Here is a 12710-nt window from a genome sequence, read left to right as displayed (position 1 = left end):
CCTCAGGTAATGTCAGATCATCTTGTTTAATGTCTGGTCGGGTATGAGTCAGAATAAGAGCCAACACTTCTACTGTTTTTCCAAGACCCATCTCGTCTGCCAAAATACCTCCAGGCCACTGGGGTCCAGCAATCGGATATTCACGGATGATACTAAAATTCAAGCACATTCCCAAACGAAAGTCAGTAACTACAGAATGGTGTGACAGAGAAGCACGTGTTCAGAGACACACACAGCATAGCTTCAGCAAGGCAAAGTTTGTAAGCTGAGGCATTATTTTTTATTACATAAGCTGAGACGGACAAAAGCTATCAAGTCTTTTGGGTGTACAACAGGCCTTGCCTTGCTAAGCTTACCATATCACAACTTTAATCTCAAAAAAATTGAAATATATTTCTATTCACATGTGTTAAAGATCTGAAAGTTATACAGGAAAAAAAAATAAAAAGCAAACTAGCAATCAAAGGGTTCTCTACTAACCAAATTAATGAGAAGTGAAACAGAATTAGTAATGCAATACCTAGCATTAATAAAAAGCATTATACTGAATCCTTCCTTTAGATTTTAAAAACATTGGACCCCAAGGTTGAAGCCTCCAATGCTCTAACTTAAAAAAAAAAATGTTTATCTTAAAACCACAAATTTGAACCAAAATTTAAAAAAAGGCTTTAAGAATTATGTATTCAACTCGAGATTTACATATTTACCTGTGCATTATATACTCCAGCTGGCCTTTTGTTTCAAGTTAGAGATATCACTATTCTAATTCTTTAGTTGCTAACTGAAAAATGACAGTTATGGTTCATCTTATATTCTCCAGGTAAAAGCTGCCCATAAGGTCTTCACAAAGTACAACCCTCAGGTGTTCTCAGAAAGAGAGAAACATAAAAACATACCAGCCAGTAAATGGATTATAGTAGATTTTTAATCCATCCAGAGTGATCACCTCCCGCCACAAGAAGTGCAGCGCATTTTCTACAGAGAAAGAATTCATGTCACTATAATGAGGTTTCTCTATAAACAGCACACTGCTCAGAAATTGCTCACGGCCTTATCGCAACATTTAAAGACAAAAAGCAGATGTCTACCTCCACAGTGCTTCAGGATACATCAACTGCTGTTCAGTAAAGTTCAGTTTATTATCTAGTGTACTACTCAAACAACAGTTGTTTTAAAAATGGCAATGAAATAATTAACATAGCTTCTAATCAAACAGCAAGAAAATATTGCTGCTGACAATACAATGCCACTTTCCTCAATTATGCAGGTTTTCCAGACCCTTATACTTGCCACTGCTTGGAGTGCTTGTGAAGTTCTCTCGGTGAAGCATCCAGTTCACAGCCTCGCTTTGGTATGGCCTCAGAATAGGAATTAATGCAGGATGCTGCACATCCTCTCTCAGTAACTGGATATCCTGCTGATGAGTGTGCCTTACAAAGTCATAAAGCTCTTCAATATTTTGTCGTTCTAGTTCCATGTCAGATTCTTCCTCATCTTCCTCCAGCACATCTGCATACACCAAGTCATTAAAGACACGCATTACCAATCAACTTTGGTCAACATTTCTGTAAATTTTGTTGCAACATATTCAGTTAACACATGAAAGCTTGCAAAGCATAATGTCATTTAAACATATGTCCTGACTGTACTTGACTCAGCCAGCAACAGTAGGAAACAACAAGCGCTACTTTCCTGAACATTAAGATTAAATTGCTAAGGTGATCACAGAGGTATATATAATCAGCAAAGCTCTTCCTTTAGAATTTAGGGATAGAATGAAAAGACGTTATTTGTTTAATTAAGACCTTCCACTAAACATTTCCAACTGATACAGAACCACAAATAACTCACATTTCAGATTTAAATGTTAACATAGGTCAATGATCTTATAGAAAGGGGAAAAACACAGATATTTTTTTTCAAGGATTTGTACATTTTTAATGAAATAAAGCCTTTCTTGATAAAATAACATACTAAAAAAACCCAAAAAATCCCACCTCAAGAGAAGTATGTACCCTCTAGGACAGAAGGCTTACCCTTCTTTTCTACCTTCTAGGAAAGAAGGCCTTGTGCTTATGTATTTTTCACATAATTTGGATGTATGCACACACATAGAACTTAAGTGCTTAAATAGGACAAAAACTCATGAAAAATTCAAGGATCAGCATTTTAGGAAACTAATATAAGACGAGGGAACAAAAGGCCTAGAGGACAAGTTTTAACAGTGTTTTAGGCCTCAAATTAAAAACATCGGTACCAGTAAAACAGCTGTACAACTCTACAGTTCAAAGATACTAATCCTAAATAGTATTGGAGATCAAGTCAACTTGCAGAATTTTTCTCAAAAAAAAAATTAGAAACAAGTCAAGGCCAGCATTTTCAGTACAAAATGACCTTAAAATATATTGATTAAAAGAGAAAACAGCTAATGACAAGCACAATGAAATCAAACTACAATGCCTAGTGCTAACAAAGAAGAGATGTACCTGGTACAAACACCGGAGAGCTTAATCTTAAAATAGGGTTTGGGGACAGCCATTAGGACTCTCTTTCATGGAAAGTAAAAGTTTTCTTTCATTCAAATGAATGGAAAAGGTGAAGAACACTTTCCAAAACAAACAGCAGGAAATGACCGTGCCTATGTCTGGCAGCCATCAGTGCCCTCCCCTAACTCTTTTAAGTCCATGGAACAACTCCAGTGCTTCACAAGGGGAAAAAAGTTTCTATAAATTCATCAAAATTGTACAGACAAAGACTTGTAAAGAAGGCAACCAGAGTGCACGTGTGGGCTTATTAATGTTCCAGCCAAATGAAAGCACTAAGCAGAGTATGCAGTTTTATATGCTAATTCCAAGAGATCCCCTCACACACATTCCTCACTTCATGGAAAGAGCAGAGAAATTAGAGTGATTGCAGAGTATAACTTTGATCAATGAAGTTAATCTATAATGACACCTATCATCATACTTGCTAAAATAACAGCTTAAATCTAACATTTCAGAGCACAGTAAATTGACTTCCATATAAACTAAGTCTATCCAGAATTTTAAAGGGGAGCAAAGACTACAAAATACTTTCAAGTAAAATGTACTACCTAAAAAATAGGTTTCTCTAATGGTACGTTTCATAATCAAGCATTCTACTTAATTCCTTCAATGACTGAACTAAAGTTCTGCTATTGCAGCTGCAGTAGCATCTTTCTGCTTTATTTGCAGGGCAGTTTCCAGATTGCTGTGTAAGACTGTCTACATCTATGAAAGCGTAGTCTTTTCCCCCTTTATTCTAGATTAATGGAAAACTTGTTGCTTCACATTCAGCATTAAAAAATGCCATACGAAGACCAAAAACCTCCTCTTTGTACAAAGAATTTAGTTTTAAGAAAAATGTTATATGGTATATGCTATTGCCATCTACTCTATGTCATACTATAGCTCCATGACACTATAAGAGAAACAAACTGTGAAACATTTACCATTCCCTAGAACAAATAACAATTCAATAGACATTTTAGTCTTTTTTTTTAATGTTAATTATAAAGACCACGGGTTTTTTTCATATTAAGAAAGCAGCTAGCTAGATCTGTAAGCGATCTATGCCTGTGTGTTCACTGAAGCAACAAGAAGCAGTATGTAGTACTATACAGCAGATACAGTATACAAGCTATTACAAAACTAGCTATTTATTAAAGCAAACAAAAGAAATGTCTATAAATTTTTCCAAAAAAGTTAACGCTACAATTTACATTCAAAACTCATGAAGCTTCTCCATATTAAATACTTTGTCACTTTTGCAGATTAATTAATGCATCTATCCTATGCTTGCCATAACTTAATATGGAATTTCTGCCGTCTAGAAGGACATTAAAGGGATGAGTACATTGAGGAAAACAAATATATAAAACAAATTAAATATAAGGATAGAGAGGTCATGTCTCTTACTTGTGTAAATCCTTATGCCCAACTATCAACACAATAATTTTCTCATCAATGAGAACAAGAAGCCTCATCATAGTATGTTGTTGTGTAAAGTTCATTTTAGATGGATACAAGTGTTAAAATACATACTTATACGCAGTTTTACAAAAATTTCAATTAATTCTGTTTAAAAAAAAGTGAAATTCAAACAAATTGTTAGAAATGGAAATCAGTTTACACTTTTTAAGAGGAACGCACTTGGTGCAGAATGAAGGCTATGTTATTTTATGCTGCCTCAAAAATCACATGCTTAAAAATCATTAATAAACGTAACTGGTTTCACAGTGTGTAACTGCCTGGAGTCTTCCCTCCCAAATCTTTTCCATTTCTGTGACATGCTTTATTTCTGAATTTGGAGCATAGCATAATGCATCCTGTGGATTTATATAGTGGTTTAATGATACTGTTTTGTTCTCTAATACTTTGAAGACAACTCTTTACCTTTGATTTGCTTTGACTGCTGAACACTATGTTGATGCATTTACTGAGATATACACCCATCTACTGAACTACAACTCTAGTTGCAACAGTTGGTAAAGAGGCCATCACTTTCCTCAAATGTAATGTAAGGATTTTTTTTTTCTGCATCCCTTTATGTTTCTCTATATTGAATTTACACTGAGTCTCCATTGTCCAGTCTGCTTACACTGTTCTTCACCTCTATTATGTTGAATAATACATTTAAAGTTTGTTGATGATACCATTTCACCAATCACTGTATTTCCCAAAGCTTTAGGAATACATTAAGCTGCACATGGCTTTGTAGGACTTGACTGATGATCTTCACACACATTAACAAACGTTTATTTCTATTCTCCACACTCTCTATTTTACTTAGTCATATATAAGGTCGCACTCAAAGAATTGCAGTCAACAGCTTGATGTCCAAGTGGAGGCCAGTGACGAATGGTGTTCCTCAGGGGTCAGTATTGGGCCGGTGCTGTTTAACATCTTTGTTGGTGACATGGACAGTGGGATCGAGTGCACTCTCAGCAAGTTTGCTGATGATACGAAGCTGTGTAGTGTTGTGGACACGCTAGAGGGAAGGGATGCCATCCAGAGGGACCTTGACAGGCTGGAGAGGTGGGCCTGTGAGAACCTCATGAATCATAGAATGGTTAGGGTTGGAAGGGACCTTAAAGATCATCTAGTTTCAACCCCCCTGCCATGGGCAGAGATGAAGTTCAACAAGGCCAAGTGCAAGGTCCTGCAAGTGGGTTGGGGCAATCCCAAGCACAAGGGCTGGGTGGAGAACAGACTGAGAACAGACCTGAGGAGAAGGACTTGGGAGTGCTGGTTGATGAGAAGCTCGACATGAGCCAGCAACGTGCACTGGCAGCCCAGAAAGCCAGCTGTATCCTGAGCTGCATCCAAAGAAGCGTGGCCAGCAGGTCAAGAGAGGTGATTCTGCCCCTCTGCTCTGCTCTCATGACACCCCACCTGCAGTACTGCATTCAGCTCTGGGGAATCTCAACATAAAAAAAGACATGGAGCTGTTGGAGCAGGTCCAGAAGAGGGTCACAAAGATGATGCGAGGGCTGGAGCACCTCTCCTATGAAGACAGGCTGAGACAGTTGGGGCTGCTCAGCCTGGAGAAGAGAAGGCTCCAGGGTGATCTTCTAGCAGTCTTCTAGTACCTAAAGGAGGCCTAAAAGAAAGCTGGAGAGGGGCTTTTGACAAGGGCATGTAGTGATAGGACAAGGGGCAATGGCTTTAAACTGAAAAAGGGTAGATTTAGATTAGATCTAAGGAAAAAAAATTTACAATGAGGGTAGTGAAACACTGGAACAGGTTGCCCAGAGAAGCTGTGGACGCCCCATCCCTGGAGGTATTCAAGGCCAAGTTGGATGAGGCTTTGAGCAACCTGATCTAGTGGAAGATGCCCCTGCCCACAGTAGGGGGGTTGGAACTACATGATTTTTGAGGTCCCTTCCAAGCCTAACTATTCTATGATTCTATAGCATTCACTGGCATAGAATCAAGACGATATTATTATTTCACGCCACATCAAAATGTACATGGAAAAAAAAAGGTCAGAAAATTTACCAGTTGGCAACACAGCTCTTATGAACCTGATCTGGTTGCATTGCTTCTGAAAAGGTAATTTAAGGCATAACAACCCAATCACTCAGGTCCACACTTTAGTCCACTGACTTTGAGGGGCATGTCTTCCCTTTCAGAAGCTATATTGCCTCTTCATCTGTAAGTTACACTCAACCACGTAGTCCATAAAAACCTAACCTTTAGGGTATTGAGTGAGGACAAATGCCCCAAGTTCCAGCAGAAAATTATTGTGGATCTCAAAATAGGTCACTGTTCATTTTGTCTGTAATCAATCTCTCTCCTCAACTCTTCCACAACGAGAATATATGCAGAGAAGAAAATTGTGCTTCCTGCTATAGCATTTCCTCATTTGAGCACTCTTTCATATGCCTTAGTCATCTCAAGCCGATGAATTCTCTGGCAGATATTCTGCTTTTAATGCATTTATAATAATGTATTTCTCCTAATGCAAACAGAAACATTACTATTCATTTCTATATCTTAAACTACTTATTCTTCAGACTTCTTTTTGGATTTGCTTTTTTGTGCTTTTAAATCTAAACTGACAAATTTGTTCTGTCAGATAACTTCAGCTTCTTGAAGGATGACTTCTTATGTTCAATACCTTCCCTTCCCTACATACTTAGTTATACTAGCCCTTCTCTTGGTACATCTCAAGTCTTTTCTGACAGTTCCATGTTTGTTCTTTGCAGCAGGCATGGATGTACAGATTTTATTCTTTTAGCTTCTCTTTAGCAAGTTCCCCAATGTTTTATACCATTCTGCCTTTTGAAATTAAGTACAATTATACGGATGGTGCTAGGCTTCTATTGCTTCTGCAAAAACCCTGAAACTTAGTATGACAGTCACTGTTATTGAGTCAGTCTTCAGCTAACACTTTGAATCCATCCTACACTCAGGAACAAGACCAAGGTTGTTTTTTATAAGAGCTTCCTAAGCCATTACACCATAAAGCAGTCATTGATCACCCTAAAAATCTCTGTCACTACTGAGTATAATCTGGCAAACATCTTCAATTCCAAAATGATGACAAGGCCCACGTTTGTAAATTTGCAGTGGTGTATTCTTAAAACTGTCATAAAGGTGCTTTTTGTAGTAGTTTGGTTTGCATTGTAAAGCAGTTATAATCTAAACAGAAACTCTGTTGCCCCAGGCATGTGTAAGGCACCAAACTTGGAACAAAAGCTTTCCAAACTTAATTCCCGATTCTTTTAAACAGTTCCTGTGTAACTCAGACAAGCTACTGTAGATCTGTTCAAACAACCCGCATGAATCGGTGAAAATTGTATTTACTCCCAGAAACGCAAGGACTCAAGCTGCTATGTGCCTCAGCGCTTCATCTGTAGAGGAAGGACATAGTCATCTGTAATTTGACCATAAACTAATTAGCATATGATTAATGGTCATACAATAATATGGAATTACCTAGTAATATTACCTTGAAAATAAAGTCGCTCTAGATGGCAGGAATAACTTACTATTTTCCCTGACATTTAAAACTACTAAAAAAAAGACACACTTTAATAACAAAAATTATTCATGAACATTCAATTGAACCACATTACCTGGAATTAAAAAACTATAGAACTTTTCCATGAGTTTCTGAATCAGCTGATTAGCTTTTTTGGGTCTTCCACCTCCATCACTGAGAAACTCCAGTTTACTTAGCCCAGCTTCCAGAAGGTAAATTCCAACCTGTGAAGTAGTTAATCATTTAATTAACTGTAAGAATGAAAAGAATATTATAGACAGAAAAGTATTAAAATAACAATAGTGCTTTGAAAATTAGCAGATGTAGATAGATACAATAAATCTACTAAAATCATTATATAGATGATACAGTACAGTGCAGCCAAAAGCTTCTGTGATTTCTTCAGGTAACACATTACTAATGGTGCAACAGTAAAGAAGTTTGCAGAAAAGAAACACACTGAAAACTTTACATAAGCATGTAGAAACTATACATACTCATCACATTATAAAAACATATGGTAGCTGCCAGACTTTGTTGTTCAGAGGTTTTTATATTTCAGACAAAAAAGAACTACTTTAAAATGCAAAACAAATATATGAACTCATACCTTTAAAGTTTGAGCCTCTCCAGGTCTTTGATAAAGTCCAATTATCTTTTTCTTCTGCAACCATCTCAAGCCCTCCAATATTTCACTACCTAAAGTTGGTTCCACCAAAATACGTTGTTCATAAGCACCCAGGTATTCTTTTGTTTCATTACTGTACTCTTCTTCACTTCTTTCATGAACACAGACCTGCAGCTGATCATCAGAGTCTCCTCTCATCAAAGTAAAGCTCCTTTCATGGAATTCATCAGTTAGAACTTGCTCAGAAGGAAGATGAAGAGCAAATTCTCCCAACAAAGCTTTCCAGGACCCATCTGCACGGTATGGCAAGACTATAATATTTAGCTGTACTGACACAGGAGTCAAGATGGAATAAGAGTCGTCTTCATCGTTAACTGCCAAAAACTTAACAGATTTTGAACCATTGCCTTCTTTCTGAATAAGATCTTCATCAGCACTATCCTCATTTATAACAATGAAGGATGCAGAAGTGCTCGGACCTGGAACGTGCTCCTCATTAGTCACTTCATCATCTAATGTTATAATCTCATTTCTCCGGTCTTCATGCATATTCCAGCAGAGCTTTTTCTTCTTCTCCTCATCTATTTTTGATGGAGGTGCGCGTTTTCGACGACTACTCATTTTGTCGTTTTCTCAACAATATTTTCAGTCTCTGCAAGATGAAGTGAATTAGTCAGCAATAAGTATTACAAAATCAAATGCCCACACTGAAATTCCAGTGTGCAGTAGCACTGAACTTGCAAAAGGTTTGGACACAGACATATGGACTAAGAAATTTAACTCTTCGAAAGAGCCCTAGTTTTACAGAGCCTCTCCTGTCACTGTGCCATCACACAAAGGTGGACATGGAGCATTTGCCTTGTACCGTATCTTATAATTTTGCCAGACAGCTACAGACAGAGATCAACAAGAATTCTGCATTTCACAGCTGTTACTCAGAACCTTGTGGGACAGATAAAACAAGAAGCAGTGGAATAGTCCCCTCAAAGGCGGGGGTTGAGGGAAACAGCAAAAGAAACTCCACAAACGAAAAGTGCAGGAGGTACAGGAGACTCGGGGGCGGGTGTGGGGAAAAATACACACACAAAATTCTTTCTTCCTTTCAAAGCCTACATTGAGATGAAACTTCAAGCAAACGATACAGGGCTAGTCTGAAGCTGTCATTACATAAAATATGGTTTAGGGCCTAAGCTATCAAGTTCCATCCTTAGAAGTCTCTAATGACCTTCCTACTAGTACAGAATACTTTATTTTCCCAGGAAACTGTGCATCCTGGGACCTGGATATATGAATTGCTTGCAGAAGAACCCTTACTTATCCTATTGCACGTTTCAGTGTGACCAATCAGAAAACTAAATTTATAGTCTTACTGATTTCAGCTAACTGGAAAGCTAAGTCAAGATACACGTCCAACTCCTTGACTGAACTTGGGCGATTCTGTGGATAAAATACTGGAAAATAAATTACACGTGTTAAACAATACACATGAAGAAGCAGGTTATGGAATATTAGACCCATCTGGGAAACTAATAACTACATACTCAAAACTACATCCTCATACTCAAGTACTCAAGCAAGTAGAAACCTTTTTCAAAAAAATAGTTTATAAGGAACCTGAACACAGCAATAGAGTTATGACCTTATATTACAGCACTGTCAGCAAAGACAGAAAATATTTAGATATCCATGTCAATTCAGCTTCTGCACACAACTTTTAAAGAAATATAGAAAACGAGAGGCAAATATTCTAAGCTACTAAATCCAGTGTCCCACATCCTAATGTTAAAAGGGTTTATGCTGGGCAGAATTCCTAGAAGTCTGAATAATTTTAAAAGGGTCCTATGAAAAAAAATAAACAAACCAAACCAAGCACACCAACACACCCAAACAAACTCTGAATTTTGTAGGCCATGCAAATAAAAAGAAATATTCAGGAATACAGAAATCTTGCGGCTTTTGAATTTCAAACACAACAGAATGAAGGAAAGGAAACATGTAAGTTTTCCAACACAATACTCGGGCACACAGAGCGTCGCCGACAGTGAAAGACGCAAACCCCAACGGCGAGCACACGTATCATAGCCCCGCACTTCAAGCCAAAGAAAGAAGGATTCCCGCATCGCCAGGTCTACACGCGCACGCCAACTCCAGCATCACACTCTGACGTATGAGCACCCGCTCTGCTCGAGCACATCCGTTTAAAACCCCTACGCTCAGGGCACGATCGCGTCTACGCCGGGAAGCGAAGCGGCGAGCCGGCCAACAGGCGCACGGGCAGTAAGGCGCGGCGCCCCGGGAAGGCGGAACGAACGGCGGCGCCGCCGCCACCACCGCCCGGCCCGTCAAAAGCCGCTCTCCGGCTGCGCGCCGCCGCCGCACCGAGCGGCCCGCGGCCCCGGCGCCTCCGCAACCCCCCCGGCTCCGCCGCCCGGACGCGGGCAGGTCTCGCCGTCCCTAATGGGGAAAGTTACTTGAAACTCGGGAAGGAGCCGCCAGCAGCGGATGAGCGCGCTCCTCAGCGATCAGTGTTTGTCCTCCCGCGACCAGAGAGGTCACAGCGGCCGCGGTCAGCCCGCCCGCCAGACCGCCGCAACCCTCGCCCTTACCGCGCCGCCCGTGAGGCCAGGCGAGAAGCGAGCAGCCGGCCTGGGGCACCTGCTGCTCCCCAGGGGCGCCCGCACAGGCCCCCGGGCCGCCCAGCCCCGCCGCGGCCGCACCGCCACCCCGCAGCCGGCCGCAGACAGGCCGCCCCGCCGCGCTACGGCCAGCGGGCCGCCAGGCGCGCACGAAGCGCAGTAAAACAGGCTGGCCGGCCATCGCCCTCCCGAGCCGGGGGGCAGCCCCCTGCTGCCGCCCCCGGGGCCGCGCGGGTGACGGGAGGGGGAAGCCGAGCCAACAGCCACCAACGTACCGAAGAGGTAACGCTGCTACGGCTGCCCTCCCGGCCGCGGCGCCTTCCCCGCCCGGGGCAGCGAGGGGGGGCTGGCTGGGCGGGGGAAACTCCCGACCCCTCAGCCGCTGGCACAGCTGGCAGGACCCCCCGGGCAGCGCAGGGAGGGAGGGAAGGGGACGCGGGCGGGCACGGGAATGCGCGCGCACCCGCCCTTGCCCGCCCGGCGACCAATGGGATCTGAGGAAGGTGACCGTTCTCCCCACCCCTCACGCCGGCGGAAAAAGCAACAGGAAGGCGAGGAGGCGCGCAGGCGCAGACGTGGCTCCCAGGGTAAGAGGGCGTGGAAAAGGCAGTTCGCCCTCAGTGGGGCGTGGCCAAGGGAGGATCGAGAACGAGGCTGTTCTGCTATCGGCGGAGTGCGCAGGCGCTGGGAAAACCGTGGGTGGGAGTAGTTTGTCCGCTGGAGGGTTCGTCGGTCTGTCCGTCTGCCGTAGGCAAAGCCTTCTGGCGCGACGAGGCAGCCGTGGGGGGAATGGTCGGGGTTATACCCGTAAGAACGAGGCTGGAGGGTATTGGATAGGTTAAAGCCCCACGTGGGGTTCGTGAGGTGTTTCAGGTCGCTACAACAGGTGTTTGTGTAAGGGGTGATGGAAGAAAGTCCCCTTGGGGGGAAACTAACAAAAGCCTTTTGGCTCGAGTGGCTTTTAGCAGACGTATTCACGCTGGCAGTGCGAGCTTATGTCATGGCTTTAAAAAGTCTGTCAGGTTTGGAAACTTGTGGAGCAGAGGAGGTGCAGTCTTGTTTCTGTGGAGAATCATACACAGGAAGAGGGGACACTGAAAAATGATTCCTCAAAGTAGAAGTGATGGTGTAATCCTTGATGCAATCCTTGGGGTGGAATCCTGTTGAGAGGAGAGAGGGGCGCACAAAGGTCTATTAAGTCACATGAGAAGTGATGTAAGGAGTGGGTTTGTGGGCAGTTACCACTCAAAAAGGCAAAACTGGTCCAATGACTTTTTAATGACAAATGCCACTTCAATAAAAACTGAACAACCTTTATCTTCCTGTGAAATATGCAGATTCACACTGGGGGTCTTAGCCATAAGTACACGAATTGGAAAGCCCTTTACAGTAAAAAGTTGGGGGTTTTGTTCTTAGAGCAATCATTTAGACCATTCACTAGGATGAGTCTTTACAAATGAATTAATTACTTGACCGTGCCTGATTTTCCACTGTTTTCAGCCCTTTTGGAAGGGTAAGCCCCCTGTTGGTTCAGTGGAGCTGCTCAAAACCATGGTGTGCAGTAGCCAAGGGAACCTTCAGAGTGTTGGCTCTTACGCCATGGTGGTTTGGCTGTTTAAATTCTCAGTGTTTAGTTTGCTACATGAGCATTTGACATTCCTATATGAAAATTCACTTAAAAATCATCACTTAGTCCTATGTTACAACAGTAAATTACTGCAAAACAGAGACAAAAGGGAAGACACTCCAATGTACATTGGTAACTGGAATAAGGGCAACCGAAGGGATGAAGAGTGAGAAACCTCTTTAATGGGGAGGTTCCTGGGTCAGGCAGGGCTGTGGGGAGCTGGAGACAGCCCTTGTGCAGTGTCACTGGGGCAGGGGCTGGTGGCCCCAGGGGCTGATGTGGAGTGCTAGGCTGTAGGGAGCCCCAAGGG

At 42.1% G+C, this 12710-nt stretch overlaps 1 protein-coding gene across 1 annotated transcript in view; it reads right to left on the bottom strand.

Moving 5' to 3' along the window:
• Positions 1-11075, bottom strand: part of SHPRH (SNF2 histone linker PHD RING helicase) — a 60236-nt gene extending 49161 nt beyond the window's left edge. The window contains exons 1-6 of the mRNA XM_086631511.1: positions 11049-11075; positions 8120-8789; positions 7604-7733; positions 1291-1509; positions 897-975; positions 2-152 (exon numbers count right to left, since the gene is read on the bottom strand). Of these exons, the coding sequence (XP_086487637.1) occupies positions 2-152; positions 897-975; positions 1291-1509; positions 7604-7733; positions 8120-8758 (1218 nt within the window). The 5' untranslated portion in view covers positions 8759-8789; positions 11049-11075. The remainder of the gene's footprint in view (position 1; positions 153-896; positions 976-1290; positions 1510-7603; positions 7734-8119; positions 8790-11048) is intronic.
• Between the last annotated feature and the right edge of the window lie 1635 nt (positions 11076-12710).

Source organism: Tauraco erythrolophus, chromosome 2, assembly GCF_009769465.1.
Source record: "Tauraco erythrolophus isolate bTauEry1 chromosome 2, bTauEry1.pri, whole genome shotgun sequence".
Lineage (NCBI taxonomy): Eukaryota > Metazoa > Chordata > Aves > Musophagiformes > Musophagidae > Tauraco > Tauraco erythrolophus.
This window is presented reverse-complemented; position numbering and strand designations above follow the sequence as displayed.